This window comes from Arvicola amphibius, chromosome 1 (assembly GCF_903992535.2).
Source record: "Arvicola amphibius chromosome 1, mArvAmp1.2, whole genome shotgun sequence".
Lineage (NCBI taxonomy): Eukaryota > Metazoa > Chordata > Mammalia > Rodentia > Cricetidae > Arvicola > Arvicola amphibius.
In genome coordinates this window covers 31,264,993-31,287,773 of record NC_052047.1, presented here as the reverse complement: position 1 = coordinate 31,287,773, position 22,781 = coordinate 31,264,993, and the positions used below count along the sequence as shown (strand labels likewise).

General features: G+C 37.7%; 1 protein-coding gene across 2 annotated transcripts in view; it reads left to right on the top strand.

Moving 5' to 3' along the window:
• The window catches only part of Gabrb1 (gamma-aminobutyric acid type A receptor subunit beta1), a 389,769-nt gene that overhangs the window by 294,738 nt on the left and 72,250 nt on the right, over positions 1–22,781 (top strand). For both annotated transcript variants that reach the window (XM_038346557.1, XM_038346548.1), the window contains exon 5: positions 14,752–14,834. In XM_038346557.1, coding sequence (XP_038202485.1) covers positions 14,752–14,834 — 83 coding nt within the window. The remainder of the gene's footprint in view (positions 1–14,751; positions 14,835–22,781) is intronic.

Sequence of the window (22,781 nt, the reverse complement as noted above, 5' to 3'; positions counted from 1 at the left end):
TCATACATGACACTGCTAATGACTAAAAACATGAGATTAGAAAAAGCCATGGACTCTCAGGGAAAACCTACTACTCTTATTCTGCTGAAAGAACTTAGCAATTAAATGACTCAAGTGACATACTGTTGTCAGAATAGTACCTTGCTCAACCCTCATCAGAGAAGCGTCTTCTTTCTGTAGAGTGTACTTATCACAGAGACTGACACCTGGACAATTTGCAGAGAGTGAGATACTTCCAAACACTCAGTTCTAAATTGAGTGTCTTTATCAAATTCCCTCCCTCAAGACTCATGAATCTATGTAGAAGAGGAAGATAAAAGAAGCCACAAATCAAAGGTGATAGATGACTCCAAGAAAATAGTTTCTTCCAGACACAACAATATGGTACAAATATTAACTCAAAGAGACTGTTACAGCACACACAAAGTCTGCACGAGTTCAGAAAAAACAAAAGCCCATTACAGAAACAGGAAAATGAGCATAAAATCCCACCACTAACCAAGAAGCTGTTTGATATTAATACCTGTTAGGAGAATGAAAATTAGTTTCCTTCAATGGAATGTCACTGGGTATCTCTTCAGGGTTAATCCCCATGCCTACGAGTAATCGACCAACAGAAAAAGAGACTTTATGGGGTATTTTGTTTGATTGATTTATATATGCTTTTTTTATTTCTTCTTTATTTTGTTTTGTTGCTTTTTGTTCTGTTTTATCTTATTACCTTTGTTTTATCATTTATTATCTCATTGGTTTGGGTTTAGTTTTTGGTTGTTTTGATCTTTGATTTTTGGAGGGTTTTTTGTCTTTTGTTTTGTTTGATGGGAGAGGCAGAGGGAAAGAGAAAGAAGGAAAGCATGAAGTTCAATGCATGAGGAAGTGGAAAGAATCTAGGAGGAGTTGAGGGAGAGGAAATAATATAATCAAAACATATTAAATGTAAAAATTTTAATATAAAAAATTAAAGAATAAACAAACTAATAATAAAATTAGGAAAATACCTATTAAACAGACAAAGATGCTATGTTTTGTTATTTCAGAGCCTATAAGACAGGTAGGAACCAGCTCAAATAAAAAGCAAGTAAGCATCTGGATCCTTTGCCTGGTCCTTATTGGAAACCTGCTTTCTTTGTCATAAAAAGTTGGACTATAGACCAAAGTGTTCCCACACCTAGGAAGTCAAACCCAGTGAAAACTAGTAAAGATACAAATGACAAAGTCAAGAAAGAAGTATTACTGAAGAAAAGCCTAAGCCAGCCCAGTAACTTCTCTTGTTCCAAGTTTAATTCAAAATCACTAATTTTGAAAAGAACTAAACTAAAAAATGCAGTTATCAGCTTCCCAGTGGTTTGCTGGAGGAAATACTTCTGATACGTGGGTTATGATAACAGTTGCTGAGGTAACGTTGCAAAAAACCTTGAAGGCTATGTTTGCTAAAAAACAGAAACCAAAGGCCCATCAATTTTTTATTAGAGCCTATAAACATCTGATGGATAATAAAAACAGGACAACAGGAGGGAAGGAGAGAGATAGCTCAGTCATTAAAGTGCTTACTAAGCAAACTTGACAACCTGCTGCCAAAATTCAAGTAAAAAAGCTTGGCGTGATGGTATGTGCTTATAATCCCAGCATTAGCAGAATGGGGGCAAGTGGATCTCTAGGGTTTGCTGGCTGGCTAGCAAGCAGCCATCCTGTCCTGCTGGGGATACTCCAGGCCAAATGCAAAACCTTGTCTCCAAAGAAGTAAGCTAGGGAGCATCTGAGAAATAATAATCTAGACTTGACTTCTGGATTTTATACACAATGCCTACATTTACACACATAACAAATACATGTGCACCCACACTAATTTATACATATAAGCACTCACAGGTATACCCACACAAATGCACACTCATGAACACACACACACACACACACACACACACACACACACACGCACACTTGAAATAAGGCTTGTAGTCTCTACCTTCATATTGTCTTGCCCCCTTTGTCACTTCAATCTTTGAGTCATACTATACTAAGCTCTGCATATAGCTGTCAATCATTTCAGAAATATTATAGAAAACTATAATACAATTGGCTTGGCCTATTGCTCGCAGAAGCAAATACGTATGTGTTCTACTCTGTCCTTGTGTTTCCCACCAATTCCAGTACTGAAAGTCCTCCGGTCCTATCAGAGGTCCAGATGCAGGATGATAATGCCAGCTACAAATCATTAGTTGCCAAAAGGAGTTGATCACTTATTTTCCACCAAACAAGGCCAGGAGGTTTGTGCACAGGAAAGAAAACATCTTTCAAAATTGTGCCATGATCCATGAACAACTACCAAATTTTAGCCCATTGTAGAAAAAACATTAAAAGTCTAAGAGTGTCCTTGTTAAGTGAACGCAAAGGTCACGTCTGGTTAAAGCTTTTTGGCTCAAGTTGAGGTCCAATAAAGAAAACTCATCTGTCTTTTTCATAATATATACCTATCTCTTTTTTTCTACTTTTTTTTACTATGCCCTAAGACTCCATCATATATAAGACCTCGTTGATTGTTGGGGGAGGCTGCTCATTCATTTCCCGGCTGCCCTGACTTGAAATAGCCACATAGAAACTGTATTGATTATATCACTGCTTGGCCTATTAGCTCTAGCTTCTTAATTAACAAATTTCCATTATTTTGTGTATCACCACATGGCTTGGCTTACCGGCAAGGTTCCTGCGTGTCTGTTTCTGGTGGCAGCTACATGGCTTCTCCCTGACTCTGCCTACTCTCTCTATATCTATCTCTTCCAGCCTGGCTATATTCTGCTAAGCCATTGGCCCAAAGCAACTATATACAATAAAAGCAACATGTATACAGTGGACTTCCCACAGCAGTTGATAGTGGGTCTTTTAGGCAAAACAAAACATAATGACAGCATGAATGTGCAGTTGGATATTTTTAACCTTGATACTCATACTTACCATATTTCTGATTTCTGGTAGGTCCTCTTACCTTTTAATGTTCATCATTAATCAGATAGAAAATGCCCCAAATGACTGATGACTAATACTAAAATTATGAATGCTAAAAATATAATAAAATTTGAATTAAGTTTATTTCCCTAATATAGTAGAAATTTTACTGGGCCAAATGTGGAGAGGATACTGCTCTTGAGTACAGCTTGCCTGAATCTCCATATTACCATGTACAGAGCTTGGAGCATTTCTACATCCATCAGGTTAGGCAAACATAGAAAAATATATAACATAGTAAGACAAAAATCTTAAAATCTGATGCTAGATAACGGTTATTCATAAATATTTGGGGTTTGTCATTTGGGTTTTCTTTTTTAACTATTGCAACACTTGGTTCCCACATACAAATTGCCCTTAAATTTCACACAGTAGAGCATCTCTTTTTTTCCTTATCAGTTACGCCTCACGCCCATGGGATTTTATCTTCAAATACCAATGTGTTTGCTACATAGGCTAGCATCCCTAGCACTCAGACAAAGTTAGACCAGACAACATGGAAGTGCACATTCTTTTTTTTTTTTTTTTGGTTTTTCGAGACAGGGTTTCTCTGCAGCTTTGGAGCCTGTCCTGGAACTAGCTCTTGTAGACCAGGCTGGCCTCAAACTCACAGAGATCCGCCTGCCTCTGCCTCCCGAGTGCTGGGATTAAAGGCGTGTGCCACCACCGCCCGGCGGAAGTGCACATTCTTAAAAAAAATAATGTCTCTGTACTTATTAGTCATGACATAGGTCAGTCTATTGTCTTCTCACATCAGTTTCTTTGGGTGATACATCTAATAAGGATTCAAGATGTATCTGAAAGGCCAAGCGGACCATATGCCATTCTGCAAACACCACCAAATGGGACAGATAGCAATCTCATCACCACTCCTTACAAACAGTGACACAGTCCTATGTCCCTGGATTTTAAGTTACTTATGAGCCAATAGTCCCAGGATAGCGTATAGTCGGCATTAGGAACCACGCCAGCCTCAGACATTAGAGGTACTTTGCAGTTCCAGTGGTGCCTACGGTTGATGGTTGTGCAGCTTAAACCTTAATGAATAGAAACTACTGCATCAGAATCCCTGCTCTGGGAGCACAGCACAGCCACTGCAGTTTCTGACCTACCCTTCAAAATGTCAATAAATTAGATTATAATGTAAGCTCTTCTAAATGTCTTTGAAAGAACAGATGAATGTTCTTCTATCATGAAGCCACCTCTGGGAAATTTGTCTTTAGAAGAACAAATAGTTAATCTTTTGGCCTCTAGCTGGTTCTTCCCCGTTGTCCTTTGCTTCACTATCTGCTAATAACAGTATTTTCAGACACAGAGGATGAATACCTTCAGTGTCGAGCATTAAAAACAACATTTCTAAAAAGAAACAATTAAACTTTTGAAGCCCTTAATCAATCCAGTTTTGTGATCTTTGATACCTTTCATTCCATGAAATGTTCATACGATCATCCAGAGAGAGTACACTCTCACAAGGGTGTGAATTGATTGTACTGGTGGTTCACCACTGCCGGCCATTATATTAGACAAGAGGATAAATGGAAACACAGGGAGCAATTATTCTTACAGATGTTCACTGGTGCTTCTCACCCGAAGACAGAAGAACCAAATAGTTCTGCCTAAGGACATCTCTCTTTTTATTGATGCTCTTGGAGATTTCTGCTGAGCCATTTTTTCCCCGTGCCAATTATTCATGCACTTAGCTCACTTAGCCGTAAGTATTATGACATCTTGAAATGACAAACTCTTAGCATCAAAGTCCAACTCTCTGTTGTATGCATTTGTCCAGACTAAAGTCTAGACAAGTGAGCCCCTGCTTGTGTAAGATCCTTATTTGAGCCCCAATATTCTTTCTCTTCTCAAAGAACCTGATGAGTATCTGTGGACCACATTAGTATTTCTGTGGTTTTCCTCCAATTACCACTAAATAATTTGGGGAGGCTTTCTGCACGAGTTGGCCTTGTGAAATCCTTCTCGGAGTTTGAGATTTAAAAGACAGACATGCCAAGATGAAGGTGGTTTTGCATCAGGCAACTCCAGCAGCTACACTTTTGCGGGTACATAGGTTGCTTGCCTGGCTGAATTTATTAATCATTTCTCTCTTGTATCACAACAGAATATTTGAGGGGAAGAGGCCAATGAACCCAAGCAATAAGAGTAGAAAGCACACTGAATATGGGTCAAGCCTCAGAACATTATGTGGATTCTGGAATAAAACTACTATAAGAATATTTTTGTATAACACCTTGAAAATGTAACTAAATTTGAAACACCATTGTACTGTTATCTAATGTTAAAGTAAATCTAAATTAAATTGACTCATATCCTGGGTAAGAAGGCTCCAAAGGTATCGGATGAACTTTCATCTACTAAGGAGAACCAAAGAGAATTAGCAAAGAACTAGGGTGTAACTAGCAATGTCTTTTAGAAAGTGCCCGTAGGTCTATGGCCATACCACCCTGAATGTGCCTGATCACATCTAATCTCAGAAGCTACGCAGTGTCGGGCCTGGCTAGTACTTGGATGGGAGAAAGCACCCGTAGTCCTACAGCAGTTCACTTTGCAATTCCCTAATATACACTCTGAAGTATATGTGGTTAAAACAGATGACATTTGTGTGGAGGAAGTGATTTTACACAAATACAGTAGTTTTCATTTGTACCTTTTATGTTGAGGTTGCCTATAATAATTCATTTTGTTTAAGGTTTCTCAGAGGAAACATATTTCATATGTATATAGTTTATTAAAAAGTATGTGTCATGGGCACCTAGGGAACTTGCATGGGACCTACTTAGGCCCTCTGCATCTGGGTGACAGTGTGTAGCTTGGTCTTTTGAGTGTCCCCTAACAGTGGGACCAGTACCTGTTCCTGATGCATGAGTTGGCTCTTTGGAAGCCATTCCCTATGGTGGGATGCCTTTTTCAGTCTTGACGCATGGAAGTTTGGTCCTGTCTCAACTTATATGTCATGCTTTGTTGATTCCCAAGGGAGATTCAGATCCTCATCTGAATGGAGAAGGAGGAGAGTGGATGGGGAAAGGAGGTAGGGGAAGAGAACTGGAGGAGAGAAGAGAGGGGAAACTGTGATGAGTATGTAAAATTAAAGAAAAAATGAAAAACGTGTCACAATGAAGTTTTGATCAATAATGACCTCCATGTGGTATTGCAGTCCCCTAATAACATAGTAAGATAGAAACCTTCTATTGCCTGGCGGTAACATTGTATTTACATCATAACCCACCATTACAATTTTATACTTGTTTATGGAAATGCAAGTATAAACAAATCTACCCGGGATAGTCATTTAAAATGTAGTCATTAAATGTCTGTGCTCTTTTTTATGGATTTATAATACTATCCATCATTATTTTAGAAGAAACTCCTTTAACTCATAAATGCACATTTACTATAAAACAGAATACAATGTTATATTGCTGGCAGTTTCATATATTTTATGTTTCTCTCTCTCTCAGCTACACCAAAAGGCTAACCCAAGTGATGAATCTATACCACCCAGCTTTGTGGAACCACGCTCTATAATGTTTATGCATCACAAATAATAACTTCTCAGTTAATGTCTGTGTTGCTAAATGAGGTACCCTATATGTTACATATGCATATATATGTAAATAAAAATATATGATGTTGGTAGACATATCAATGTTTTATATTATAATTTATTATAAACTGAGATAGATATGTATCCAGTAAACTATTTTAGTATATATAGTGTAGATGTGTACATACTGAATATTGTATCATATATATCCAGAACATCTTCATCTATAAAACTGAACAACAGGAAACAATATAAATGCCTATCAGTGGAGATTAGGAAAATAAATTATGTCATTCCCCTACAAATGCCCGCATCATAAGAAATTTTTGGCTTGGTTTGGTTTGGTTTAGTTTTTTGTAGAATGGCATATTATTTACTGATACAGAAACATTGTGGTTTGGACTGCTATAGGAGAAACTTCCCTCCATAAAACAATTTGTTGTTCCTTTTGCATAGAATTTTTCATATGTAATAATTTGCAGTTGTTTACTTTCTATTGCTGTGATACAGATTATAATAACTATGAGTTATAAAGCAGCCTAGAGAGGAGAGGATTTATTTGGCTTGCACATCCCAATCCCAGTTCATCATTTGAGGGAATCCAAGACAGGGTCTCAAATAGTGCTTGAACCTGAAGTCAAGAAGTGAAGCAGAGAAGATGGGAAGAAATCAACTTACTAACCTGCTCCCCAAGGCTTCCTCACTTGCTTTTTTATATAACCCAGGACCCCTTGCCCAGCAGTGGCACCACCCACAGTGAGTTGGGCCCTCCCACATCAATTGTTAGTCAAGAAAATGTACCACAGCCTTGCCCACAAGTCAACCAAATGAAGTCATTTTCTTGATTGAGATTCCCTCTTCCCAGATGATCCTCGCTTGTGTCAAGTTAACAAAAAACACTATGCAAAACATACCTCCTAATGTTTATGAAAGAAAAGAAACATGTAGTTAAATATGTGGCTTTCGAGTTATTTAAATTATCCTTACACATTGTAGACAACTGTGTTTTAAGGAAGTAGTTTTCAATTTCAAAGTGATATTTAAAAAAAATTATGAAGAGTAGAGTAGCCATTTGAATTTCACTTACCCTCAACCTCTACATTTCAGAAAAAAAAAAAACATACGAGAGAAAATGCAAGGATGATGGAAGTTCAGGTAGACTAGCTAGAGTCAGGATTCTAGAACCTCCCACTAACTTGCTAAGGTCAATGGAGCCAGTAAGTGTGGTGTAAGCTCAGATCCAGGACAGTGCTTCCTCACTCAGTCCGCAGAGTTTGAGAAATGAATCTGACAAGGTGGGGACTGTGAGGCACCGTAACAGGCTGTTTTCAATGCTGCTGTTGTTTTGGGTGGCATGGGGGAGCAAAGGGTGGTATTTAGTGCGTAGTAAAGCTTCCTCTTACTCATAAATTCTGCAGATACTGATGCAGACACTGTTAAAGATGCGAGAGAATAGGGGAGGTGGTATGAGAAATAACAGCTATAATAAGAACTTTTATATGCGGAACATCTGTTAAGTACAGAACACCGAGAGAATAATTATGCACACATTAAATCATTTTGTCCACACAGTACTCATAGGTAGTAGGTGTGTTGGTTTATGAGAGCATTAAGTCTAATGGAGCTAATTTAGCCAACCCAAGCTCACACCATTAGTGAGTATAAAAATAAGAGTCAATCCAAACTACAAAGTTCTTGACAACTTTACTGTGATATCTTGACTTTTAGCTCTTATATATGATGAACTAATTATATTAATAATGGACTTAATAGAATACTAGAAAACTAAATTCAACAGTGCGCTAAAAGAATCCTTCACCAGGAACAAGGGATATTTATTTCTGGAACAAAAGAATTGTTGAACATACATAAATCTAGCTGTAGAATAGGCTCTTAACAGGATTAAGGACAAAATCCACTTGATCATCACAGAAGGTGCAGGAAACGTTCAAAACATTTCATAACAAAGATTGTCAAAACCTAGGCATAATGGGAATTTACCTCGCTATAATAAAATCTAGGTATGGAAACCTCAGAGCCTCTTAATCAATATGCAGAGATCAAAGCCAAAGGATCATATTTCTGAAATCAAGTTATAATACAACTTTATAATAAACAAAAAGCTGAAAGGTGCCATTAAAAACAAACATATAGCCGGGCAGTGGTGGCGCACGCCTTTAATCCCAGCACTCGGGAGGCAGAGGCAGGCGGATCTCTGTGAGTTTGAGACCAGCCTGGTCTACAAGAGCTAGTTCCAGGACAGGCTCTAAAGCTGCAGAGAAACCCTGTCTCGAAAAAGCAAATATATATATATATATATATATATATTGAATAGACCAGATCCAGATATAAAGACTTATCTGCAGTCAGCTGACCATCAAAATAGACACCTAGAACAAGAAAGGGAAAAGATAGTGTTTCTAATACTGTGCAACCACATTCAAAAGATATTCCAGCATATTTGGAAACCATCTTACAACACACACAAAATCAACCAAATATCAGTCAAAGAATCAAAAATAAAAGTGAAGTTCTCTCAGGAAACAAGGGGGAAATCTTGGCACCGGGCTTGGTGATAACTTAGTAGTCATGAAACAAAAATCCCAGCGGGCAAAAGCAAAATCAGACATTTCAGATTAAAACAAAATGACAATTGTTTTACAGCAAGGAAAATAATCAGTTTATAATGGGAGAAAATGTTTTCAATCTACATATTTCATAAATGGTAAATACCCAAAGTATACAAGGGAAAATCCTAACAAAAATATAAATAGCTGTATTGTAAAATGTATAAAGGACACAGATTTTTTTAAAAAAAAAAAAAGAGTAAAGAGGTATGTGCAAAAGTTCTCAACAATTTTAAGGTAATAAGTCAAAACTTCAATGAGGTAGCATAACAGCCCCATAGTAAAGTCTGTAATGAAGATCTGATTCTTTTAACAGAATGTTAAATTCGATGTTTCAGTACAGGGATTTTTTTATATTAAATTAAATATGCATGAGGAATACGTCCTAATGTTTTCTTTTGTTCCTCTATTGTCTTTGGGTGGTTTTGGAATCACCCAAAGGGGTGTGTACCTCATAAAATGCATTCTGGGGTGTGTGCTCTTCTCATATTTTTTTTAAAAAAGAAAGCAAACTATCTGTTTCTCATTATACATACCCAATCCAACTTCCCACTCCCTCCTCTCCTCCCATTCCCTCCACTTGCCCCACCCCCACACCCACACCTCAGAGAGGGTAAGGCACATTGCTTTGTGGAAGGTTCAAGGTCCTCCCTACCATATCTAAGTTGGGCAAGGTATCCATCCAAAGACAACAGGTTCCCACAAAGTCAGTACAGGCAGTAGGGATAAATCCTGGTGCCACTGCGAGTGGCTCCTCAAACCACCCCAGCCATGCAACTGTCAACCACATTCAGAGGGACTAGTTTGGTCCTATGCTTGTTCCTTCCCAATCTGGTGCTGGTGTTGGTGAGCTCCCATTAGCTCATGTAGACTGTTTCAGTGGGTGTACCTATCATGGTCTTGACCACTTTGCTCATATTCTCATTCCTCCCACTGTTCAACTGGACTTTCGGAGCTCAGTCCAGTACTCTGATGCAGGTCTCTACCTCTTTTGTATCAGTTGATGGATGAAAGTTCTATGGTGATATTTAAGATAATCATCAATCTGACTACAGGTCAAGGCCAATTCAAGCACACTCTCCTCTATTGCTTAGGGTCTTAGCTGGGGTCATCTTTATGGATTCCTGGAAATGTCTCTAGAGCCAGGTTACTTGCTAACATCATAATAGCTCCCTCAATTAAGATATCACTTTCCTTACTCTCGTCTTTGTCCTTCCTCCATCTCGACTATCCCATCCCCTCAAGTTCTCCTCACCCTTCCCCTTTTCCCCTGTTCTTTGCCCTCTACCCTTCCTTCTCCCCTCACCCCTATGTTTCTAATTTTGTTAGGTGATTTTGTCTATTTTGACTTTCCAGGTGGATCTATAAATGCTTTTCTTAGGGTTCACCTTATTATTAGCTACTCTAGGAACTATATTAAGCTAGTATCCACTTATGAGTGAGTACATACCATATTCATCTTTTTGGGTCTGGGTTACCTCACTCAGGATGGTGTTTTCTAGTTCCATCCATTTGCATGCACAATTCAAGATGTCATTGCATTTTACTGCTGAGTAGCAGTCTAATGTGTAAATGTGCCACATTTTCTTTAAATGAGAGGCATCTAGGTTGTTTCCAGGTTCTGTTTATAACAAATAATGCTACTATGAACATAGTTAAACATATGTTTTTGCAGGATGATTGAACATGTTTTCTGTATATGCCCAAGAGTGATATTTATAGATCCTGAGGGAGGGTGATTCCCAATTTTCTGAGAAACCGCCATACTGATTTCCAAAGTGGTTGCACAAGTTTGCATTCCCACCAGCAATGGAAAAGTTTTCCCCTTACTCCACATCTTCTCCAGCATAAGCTATCATTGGTGGTTTTGATCTTAGCCATTCTGACAAGTGTAAGATGGTATCTCAGAGTTGTTGATTTGCATTTCCCTGATGCCTAAGGATGTTGAACATTTTCTTTCAACCATTTGAGATTCTTCTGTTGAGAATTCTCTGGTTAGTTCTGTACCCCATTTTTAATTGGGTTATTTGGAATTTTAATGTCTACTATCTTGAATTCTTTATATATTTTGGAGATCAGTCCTCTTTTTGATGTAGGGTTGGTGAAGATCTTTTCCCATTCAGTAGGCTGCCTTTTTGTCTTATTGACTGTGACCTTTGCTTTATAGAAGCTTCTCAGTTTCAGGTTTTCCCATTTATTTATTGTTTCTCTCAGTGTCTGTGTTACTGGGGTTATATTTAGGAAGCAGTCTCCTGTGCCCATGCATTGAAGGCTACTTCCACTTTCTCTTCTATCAGGTTTAGTTTGGTCAGATTTATATTAGGTCTTTAATCTTTTGAACTTGAGTTTTGTGCATGGGTCTTTGATTTGATTCCATTGGTCAACCTCTCTGTTTTTATGACAATACCAAGATGTTTTCATTACTGTAGCTCTGCAATAGAGCTTGATGTCAGGGATGGTGATGCCTCCAGAAGTTACTTTATTGTACAGGATTGATTTGTCCATTCTGCATTTTTTTTGTTTTTCCATATGAAGTTGATTATTGTTCTTTCAAAGTCTGTGAAAAAAATTGTGTTGGGATTTTGATAGAGATTGCATTGAATCTATAGATTGCTTTTGGTAGGTTTGCTATTTTTATTATGTTGATTCTACCTGTCCAAGAACATGGGAGATTAAAGACTTGTTGAATAGGTCTTTCATTTCTTTGGATAGTATTACCCCCAAGCTATTTTATGTTATTTGTGGCTTTTGTGAAAGGTGATGTTTTTCTGTTTTCTTTCTCAGCTTCTTTATCCTTTGTGTATAGAAGGGCTACTGTTTTTTTTGAGTTGAACTTGTATCCTGCCACATTACTGAAGGTATTTATCATCTGTAAGAGTTCCCTGGTAGAGTTTTGAGGGCCACTTATTTATACTATAATATCATCTGCAAATAATAATTTTTTCCTTTCTAATTTGAATCCCCTTGATATCCTTTTGTTCAGCATTGAGACTTCATTTTGATGGATTGTTCCTGTTATGAGTATAAAGTGTCCTTCCCCATCTCTTCTGATTGATTTTAGTTTGAAATCTATTTTGTTAGATATTAGGATAGCTACACCCACTTGTTTCTTAGATCCATTTGATTAGAAAACCTTTTCCCAACCCTTTACTCTGAGATAATGTCTGTCTTTGAGGTTGAGGTGTGTTTATTGTATACAGCAGAAAGCTGGATCCTGTTTTCATATCCATTCTCTTAGCCTATAACTTTTTATAGGTGAATTGAGTTCAGTGATATTAAGATATATTAATAACAGTGGTTGTTAATTCCTGTTATTTTTCGGTGGTAGTGGTTGTGTGTTTCCCTTTTGGGGGGTTGCTGGTGGGTAGTTATCTGTTTCCTGTATTTTTTTTGTGGGTATAGTTAGCTTCTTTGGGTTGTGGTTTTCCTTATAGTACTTTCTGTAGGACTGGATTTGTGGATAGGTATTGTTTAAATCTGGTTTTGTCGTAGATTATCTTGTTTTCTCCATCAGTGGTGATTGAAAGCTTTGCTGGGTATAGTAGTCTGCACTTGCATCCATGATCTCTTAGTGTCTGCAGCACATCTGCCCAGGACCTTCTGGTTTTCATGGTTTCCACTGAGAAGTCTGTGTAATTCTAATAGGTCTACCTTTAAATATTACTTAACTTTTTTCATTTGTAGTGCTTAATATTCTTTCTTTATTTTGTAAGTTTTGTTTTGATTATTATATGTCAAGGGGACAATATTTTTTTGATCCAGTCTATTTGGTGTTCTATAAGCTTCTTGTACCTTCATAGAAATATCCTTCTTTAGGTTGGGAAAGTTTTCTTCTATGATTTTGTTGAATATATTTTCTGTGCCTTTGAGCTGGAGTTCTCCCCTTCTCCTATCCCTATTAATCTTTGGTCTTTTCATGATGTCCCAGATTTCCTGCATGTTTTGTGTTAAGAATTTTTGGGATTTAATGTTTTCTTTGACCAATGAATTGATTTCCTCTATAGTATCATCAACTGCTGAGATTCTCTCTTCTACCTCTTGTATTCTGTTGGTTATACTTGCCTCTGTAGTTCTGTTTGTTTACCCAGGTTTTCCATATCCAGAATTCACTAGGTTTGTGTTTTCTTTATTGCCTCTATTTCAGTCTTCAAGTCTTGAACTGTTTGCTTCACCTGTTTGATTGTTTTTTCTTGGTTTTGGGGGGTTTCTTTAAGGGATTTATTAATTTCTTCCAATTTTTTGATTGTCTTTTCTTCTATTTTTTCATTTCCTCTTTAAAGGCCTCCATCGTCCTCATAAAGTTATATTTAAAATCATTTTCTTCTTCTTCTTCTAGGTTAGGATGATCAAGTCTTCCTGTTGTGTGACCACTGGGTTCTGGTGTTCCTATGTGGCTTTTTAGGTTGTTTGATGAATTCTTGCATTAGCGCCTACACATTTTTTCTTTCAGTTGATGCCAGCAGTGTCTTTGTGTCTTGGTCTAATTCTTGCAGTAGCTGTCTGAGTCTTTGGGAATTGTTCTTTGTCTTCTCTGTACTGCCAATGTCTATGTCTCAGGGAGCCACTGAGGTCTCTCTTAGCCTGTTCTCTTGGTCTTCTCTCCTGGTTTGCTCTTGATCTACTCTGTGCAGTCACAGCTTGTGTTTTAGAGTTCCTCTCTTGGTACTCTCACTTAATCTTTTCAATAGGAAACTCTTCTGCTGGCTGGCTAAATAAGCTGAGGCAGTTGGGGGAGGGGCTGGGGTTTTGCCCCACTATGGAGGGCCTAGAAAGTGGGGTGTTCTGCTGGGTGGTTGGTCAGTCACATCTTGGTCCTGTCTGTATTGTAGCAAGCAGTATTTCAGAATTCCATGGAGGTTACAGGAGGATAGGGGAACATGGTGATGGGGTGGGGCTAGTAGTTTACAGGGTCCGGTGAATTGGGGTGGGTATTGGGGCAGACTACATGCAAGAAACTCTCCTGCTGGCTGGCTAGGGAAGCAGAGGCAGTTGGGGGGGGCACGAGTTTTCCCCCACTATGGAGGTCCTAGAGGGCGGGGTGACCCTCTGGGTGGCTGTTCACTCACCTATTGGTCCTTTCTGTATTGTATCAAACAGTGTTTCAGAGGTCCCCCAAGGCTGCAGGAGGATAGGCGAGCTCTCCTCGTTTTTTGGAAGAGATTGAGAAGATTTAGTACAGCTGTCTCTTTGAGTGCTTGTGAAACCCACCGACAAATTCATACGGCCTGGGTTCCTTTCTGTTAAAGTTTTTGATTACTGATTTAACCTCTAAGTCATCGGATGTTCACATTTTTCATTTCTTCTTGAAGGTACAGCTCTCTAGAATTTTATCCAGTTCTATCTTTACTCGGCTTATTTACTCTGCTGCTATATAATTATTGATGGTAGTCTCTTAGGAACTTCTAAACAGTCTGCCATCTGGTAAACACGGTTTGAAGCTAGGAAGCTTAGAAATAAAATTTCACCACAAAATTTTTTTAATTTACACTTGTTTGTTGTTAGGTCTCTGTCTGTCCATGAAAGGTCCCCACTTACACCATGTCTTTCTTTCTTCTCACCCTGTAGGATTACAACCACTGCAGCGTGCATGATGGATCTTCGAAGGTACCCTCTGGATGAGCAAAACTGCACCCTGGAGATTGAAAGTTGTGAGTTACTTGCATGGGGGATGCGAAAGAGGGATGTTTGCTTGACACAACTAAAGATAACCTTTCTTTGAGCTAATTGGCACCAGGATATTTTTAGCTATCATCTTTTCAAGTGTTCACAATCAGTGGAAGTTTCCTCATATTAGTGGTCATATGATCATTTCAGTGGCATTATCTTTTAGATATTAAGGAAAGCCCACTTACTGTAATTCATAAATTTATAAACTCATGCTTTCTTCATCTTCCCTCATAACCTTCTTAAGCTGCATTAGGAAAAAAAAGAAGAAGAAGAAGATATTTCCTTACCTGTTAACCTGGAAGACCATAAATGGTTGTTTAGAAATACACTATGGTACAGTATTGTGTGGATGATGTGTTTTCTACTATTGAAAAATATACAAAAATAGTTGACACCTCAGTGGGCGTATGCTTTAGGTCAGATCGTTCATGTTTTTCACGTCTGTGGGTGGATTTTGATCATTCATGTTTTTCACGTCTGTGGGCGGATTTTGGTCTGTGCTCTAAGGCTGTTTTTCATTGACTATTGTATTAACAAGATGAACATTTTCATCACTAAGATCTAACCTGACAAGCTACCCTTGCCTCAGCTATCAGCCTACAGACCTTTGAGTCCATTCATTGTGAAAACACCATTTATTTGTTTTGAGAGTTACAAAAAGATACAGGAGTTAACTCTGTAACTTGCTGAAATGTGAAAAGTCAGCACGTGTGTATTTTGGGAGTCTAAAGTACTTTCTAGAGCTAAATGTCAAGAAGGAAAGGGAAATGAAAACCTTCTAGCCAACCTTACAGTATTATTGAAAAATAAATGTGTTTCTCTACTGCGCTGTTAAGCAACTACATAACTTACTAGTCTCATTGTACATAAATAAAACTGATCCTACAGAGGCACTAAATTTAGATATAGCCATCATCCTACTACCAATGAAATGAATAAGAAAATTCAGAAATGCTCTTCAATTTTTTTTTATTTTAAAGGTCATAAAGACCATGGTAAATATTAGATGGTATTATTTATTAAAGAGTTAGCAGTGACTTGATTTAAATGACAAAATGACAAAATTGGAAACATAACCATGATCATTAAATAACGACTGATAATAGTTTATAAATAAAACAGAGCTTTTGTTCAGCAGATAAATCATTACCTTTGAAACTGGAGTAGAAAAAGAAGGGCAGCTGATGGGCTGATGACGGATAATGAGTTACCGTTCACCTTTGGCTATTTGCCCACTGATTTTGTGATTTTCTTAAACATTGGCTTCCTTTGGAATGTTTTGTAATCTGAAACTGTCTTAACATTCTAAGATCCTTGGTTTTCATTGTTCGATTAAAGGGCAATAAATTTTGCAAAGTATTTTAAATGATTCTGTACTAAGAATTACCAGCATATTCTCCCCAAATTCACATTTTTTACAATGTACAGTGAGTCTTCCCACAATTTCATAGTGTGTTGTAGATTGACATTTGTCTTAAAATGACAAATTTCTTTATTTATACTAGGAAGAATGCAACCTTTCAATCCACTCATCACACTATGTAATGACCAAAACAAAGCATAAAGCAGATATTAAATATTGCCTTAAGAAGCTCTATGAAGGCAAAAACATAATAGAAATTAAAAACCAAATAAGAACTATCAACCCACTGCCTTCTATGTGTTAAAGTAAGAACACAGTAGCATGTGACATCATGTGATAAATGCCTTGTGACAACCTCTGAGAGATACAGTATCTTGGATACTAAGATAACCAAAGGCAAGAATTACAGATGGATGGGATGGATGGGGAGCCAAGCCCAATTATGTTTCCAAGCCCAGTTCTACTCCACCACAGACCTCTGCAATCAACAGATGAGGAAGGGGGCAGAGGCTTCATGACTAGTGTTGCAGCAGCTCTCTGCAGGGCCAGGAATCCAATATTAGGCAAAACAGGTCTAGATCTCCGAATATCATCTCTGCAACAGGTCAGAACTGATCCTAGAAGCTGAAGCAGAATTCAGCTCCTAAGTCAAGTGCCTAATATTTACAGTTGAAAGGGAGGGTATTTTGTACATTCAGCAAACCAAGCAGGCCCTGATTCCTTAGGGGGAAAAAATATGCGTATGCACATACTTACCCAGAAGTCTTGGTATTACTTAGCTCAACAGTGTGTTTAAAATACTTTTCATCTTAGCAATTGACCAACCAATGTAATGAAGTGTTTTTTATTCTTTTTTTTAAGTTTTTTTATTATTTTTTTATTTATTATGTATACAATATTCTGTCTGTGTGTATGCCTGCAGGCCAGAAGAGGGCACCAGACCTCACTACAAATGGTTGTGAGCCACAGTGTGGTTGCTGGGAATTGAACTCAGGACCTTTGGAGGAGCAGGCAATGCTCTTAACCTCTGAGCCATCTCTCCAGCCCTCTGTTATGTGGTGCAGAAAAATATACCAAAAATAATTGAGCCAACATTTACTTGCTGGCACTTACTTGCTTTGCTTTTTTTTCCCTAGATAAATACAAAATAAACTGGTTATTCCTTCATATTTTTTAACACTCCATAATTAAATGTGTGATTTTATGAAACAGACTGTCCTCAGCTGACAATGTATTGGACTACAGCTCAGCTTTAATGGATCTAATATCGGTTAGATTATGAGAAGGATAAAATAGACATTACTCAAAACAAGACAGAGCCAATCAAACTTTTCTGTGACCAACTGAGTGGAAACATTGCCTACATTACAGAATTTACTAGTTCGTATGTGTATCTCATTAAGACTGGGAAAATGTTTTCCATGGGTAAGTCCTTTGAGACAAATTAAAGACATTTTGCTTATTTTTAATGCCAGCTAATCAACTAAAATTGCAAAGGCCATAAAGTCTTGTTAAACTGAAAATTTACTTGAATTTGGAACAGAGTAATAGCTTGATAGCCTCGGGATGCCATAAAATGAAGCAATGGCATATAGAAAAATCAATCAAAGAATTTAGTATAACGAGGATTTGGAATTCAAAATCAATAAAGCTATCATATGAAGGTTGGATAACTACAGGCCTTGAAGAAATACATGTAGGTCTTAGGATAAAAATCATGGAGAATTGCTTGGATGGTTTTTCCCACTTTCTTTAGCAAGATTAAGGAAAACCTTTCACCTTTCCCTATCACTTTCAATATAACATGTCGCCTCTTATGACATTCAAAGAAGTAGAAGCCAATTTCAAACCTAAACTCTGTGTGGTCACCACATACAATCCGTCATATTCTCCCCCATCCTAAGCAACACCTGTTTTGGGTGGAAACACATGTCTGTTCTCCTCATAAAGGGTACCCTATGGCACACCAAAGAAATGAGTCCACCCATGCCTAGCTTGTTGAACTAAGTATTTTTGGGTTACTTAGAGATCAAAGAAAAGCACACCCCAGAATGGGTAACAATTCACGAAACCTGAATCAGTGGAGCTCCCTATACAACTTGTAGGCAGTTCTGCTGGCTAAAAAGTCCCCTCCTCACGAGTGATTGCTTAGTGCTTTTGTAACCTGAATAAGGGTATTGCTTGACTTTTCCTGGAAAGATGTAAGCAGCATCTATTCACCCATGGCAGACCAAAAAAATAAGTCCATCCAAATCCAGTGTAAAGGTTCGGTGACTTGATTGAAGTTACTCATAGAGGTTATTTGTATGTGAGGATTAAATTACAGATCATTGGTGATGCAAAGGCATCACTGAGAAGCCCAACCCAGCATGGGTGATGACTCACAAGAGCAAGCATCCCTGGAGCTTTCTGCATGATCATTTTTAAGCAACACAGTTGTTCAGTGCCACATCTCAGCATTTGTTACTGCTTGTGTAAACTTGGGAAGGGTCCTTGTCAATCTTGCAGTTGTCACACTTTGCTGAGACTTGTGAATTTAGTTTACATCCCAAGCTGTGTAGGTTTTGTTTCTTTTCTGAATATTAAAGAGTCTCCCTCCTAGATGGAATGTTTCAATTCAAAGAAGCCCTGGTTCTTTCAAAATGCTGTAGTTGGTGGCTATTATTGTTGTTGTTGATGATGATGATGATGATGTGTTCTAAATGTTTGAATCTCCCTAAATTCATATTAGAACCTACTCATCAGAGTGTTGTAATGATAAAGTTAGACTAGGGAGTGAAGCTCTCTTTAACGGAGGTATTTCCTAGAGTCGTCTTGTCCCTTCCATTAACTGTATTAGGTCATAGCCAGAAGATACCATCTATGAAAGAAAATGAACCCTCACCAGACACCAAGAGTTTAATCAGTACCTTCATTTTGTACCTCCCCCAGGACAGAATTGTCAAAACTTTGAGATATTAATCTCTGCTGTTTATAAATTGCATAGTTTGTTCTACTAGCTTTAGCATTTTCACTTACCCAAAGGGCTAAAATAAGAATGTAACACCTAGAAGTACTTTTTTGTTTCCAAGTTTACTGATTCTTCACCATGCTGATTATAAAGTAAGAGGAGAGGCTTCATTGCATGTTCACAATCCACTCATTAAAACCAAGACTAATTTCTATTAAGAAATATGTGGAGGATAATATATGCTATAAGTAATCCTTCCAAGTTTTGTTGAGTTGCTTTAATTTTCAAAAATAAGAATAGTTTTAACTTCTCAGATAAGAGTTAAAGCAGAGCTTTGTACGTGCAATCTAACATCCTTCCTTTGTACAATTTCATTTTTGTGTCTTAGACTACCTCAAAAAAGATTATAAATGTGTCACTCGACAGCAAGATAGAGGAAAGCCTAGTGCTTTGATGCCTTTAAAAATAAACTTAGCTGGGCAGTGGTGGCACACAACTTTAATCCCAGCATGCAGGAGGCAGAGGCAGATGGATCTCTGTGAGTTCTAGGCCAGCCTAGTCTATAGAGCAAGTTCCAGAACAGGCTCCAAAGCTACACAGAGAAACCCTGTCTCAAAGAAACCAATAAATAAATAAACAAACAAACAAGCAAACATTATGAAATCCTATGAATTTGCTTATCATAATCCACAAACTGTCTACACATCTCCTATATAAACTGCTGTGAAGTCATTAAGCAATAGGAAAGTTTGGTGATATCTGGCTATTTTCTTAGGAGTATATAATAAAGCACTCTCTCCATGAACTAAATTTAATGGGCCATCCGCTCGATCTCTTAGTCTTAAAGTACTATCATTCTACTCAAATGCTTTTCTGTAACAATGTGTATATATCATTCTAACCCATAACCATGATTATAAAATAAATTATAAATTGATTATAAAATAAATTTTACAAAATAAAGTTTTACAGCCACCAAAATGACTGGTTAAAAATAATGTATCCACCAACTTATCCTACTGTAAAATGGTCTCAAAAAGTATGAGGTTTGCAGAACTGAAGTGCTAAGTTTTATTTATGTAATTTGATAATACCTGGAAATGAAGTCAAAATAATCATGGTCCAGACATCAGACCTAAGTAAGTCTATAAAAGAATCATGTGTGTCACCTAAGTTTTAAAGCTATATTAAGATAATCTAATTCAGAATGAGAAAACAAGGCACATGAAAAAAATATTTAGAGAGCTCAGAGAGCCATTTCTGAATATTTTAAGCACTGTGATACAGGAGACAAAACATAGCTTCAAGGTTGTGTGACAAACTGTGGTTAACCAGGAAAATAAAGTCCATAGAGGAGAGACAAGGACCAAAACACATACAGAGATATCGAGAGTAATCATAAAAAAATTGGGCCATGCTCTTATGGGGGGGGGGGCTGGCAAGCCCTGAGATCTGTGGGACAAGTTAGCACCTGGAGAGCTAATGGCAGTCCCAGTCCTAATACAAATACCTGAGAACCAACAGAGTCAATGGTATAGTTTAGCTACAAAGCCAAGTGACCAGAGACCCAGGTAAAGCCAGAGTTTCCAGTCAAGTCCAAAGGCATAAACAAAGTTGGCATCCCAGTTTGAAGGCAATAGGAGAAATTCTCTCACTCAGAGAAGAGTCAGTGTGTTTTCTATTTAAACCTTTAGGTAGTTGGAAGAGGTCCAATCACATTTGAAAGGCAACCTGCTTTCCCCATTCTACTGATTTAAGTGAACAACCTTACAGGAACATTCAGAAGACTGATCATATGTCATAGCCGCTACATGGTCCAGTCAAGTTTATGCCTAAAACCAAGCTAGAATGCCAGGATGGATGCATCCAAGTGAATTCAACTAGCATGCCATGAGTTATGAACTCACATGTCCCAGGCAGTGTTCAGTCACTGCAAATAAGTAGTGCATAGTCATGAAATAAGTTTCTGCCTAAGAAGAAAAACTTCTTTCCCTGTGGTGACACGTTAATTAATTGGAAATGGCCACCTACTGTTAATAATGCAGAAGAGATTTCTCAATAGGAGACAAGTTTCATTTTATAAACTTCAGGGTCTATTTCAACCTCCAGACTAGAACTATTGGAGTTTATTCAATTTCATTATTTCACCAATAAATTACTTTAGGCACCTGCCTAAATAATATTAGTGTTGAAGTGTTTCTGATATATAATGCAAAGTTGAACATAGGAAAAATGTTATGAATACACGGACATATAAATACAAGGAAAATATGAAATATGTGCTGCTTAAAAGCAAAAGCCTTAAAACCACTCTTATTTTATCCCTTCCTGTTAAATCATTAATTTAGATCTAAGATAATTTAAAAATAGCATCTACAATGTACTGCATGCTTTCTATTCATAGTTATTAAACACCAAAAAATAAGAGAAGCAAATTGAACCTCATGAATGATTCATGGTTTCCCTTGCTTTATGTCCCCATTGTCAAGGAAATTAGCAGTCTTAGATATCTCCTTAGATAAATTTGATTTTGTCATATTCAGTAGACTACTTAATGAAAATGAATATTTCAAATTTATGTTCATAGAAATGTTAATGAATTTTAGTAGCTTTTTTGATGAGCAGAAGGAGTAGTTGTAGAGAGAATGGGGAAATTTTCTGAATTAATTTTTTTCCTTTATCCAGCCTGCTTCTTTGAAAATATAACATCTCTCTCTCCCTCTCTTTCTTTCCCTTTATCCTTCTCCATCTCTCCTTCCCAGGCCCTTCCTCCTCCTGCTCCTTCTCTCCCTCCAAAGTCTCCTATCTTTTGCAAGTTAAAACAAAATCCAGTGGAGAAATAGAGTACCATTTATAAAAATTGATTTTGTAGCCAATTTGACTGTAGCTAGCCTCACAGATATTCAGGCTAACCTTAGAGAAAATTTATTTTCCATACATGGGAAAGTTTCTGCATAAATTGGTAATGATAGTTATTTGACATATTTCAGTTTCTGAAAGTTTCTTTACTTTTTATTATTAGAAGGGTTGATCACAGAGATAGATGACCCGAGTTAGAGGGAGCTCACTGACTCTGGATTGACAGCGGGGGAACCTGCATAAGCCCGAACTAGGCCCTCTGATGTGTGTGACAGTTCTGTGGCTTGGGCAGTCTGTGGGACCACTGGCAGTAGTACCAGGTTTTAGCCCCAGTGCATGAACTGGCTTTCTGGAGCTCAAGGTATCCATCCCTATGGAGGAATACCTTGCTCCCCATAGTAGATACAAGGGGAGGGGCTTGTTCCTGCCTCAACTTGATATGCAAGACTTTGTTGGCTCCCCATGAGAATCTTTACCCTTCTGAGGATTGGATGGGGGAAGGTGAGGGGCAGGAGCTGGAGGAAGTGACAGGAGGAACTGTGATTGGAATGTAAATTGAAGAAAAACTTTTAAATAAAAAAATAAGGGTTGACCATTTTGCTACTAGCATCCTACCACAATAAAAGTGCACAACAGCACAATATTTTCCATTTTATCTAAACATTACAGAAATTAATTAAAGACATTTGGGGATTGAGACAGGGTTCCTTTGTGTAACAGGACTGGTTGTCCTGGAAGTCACTCTGCAGACTAGGT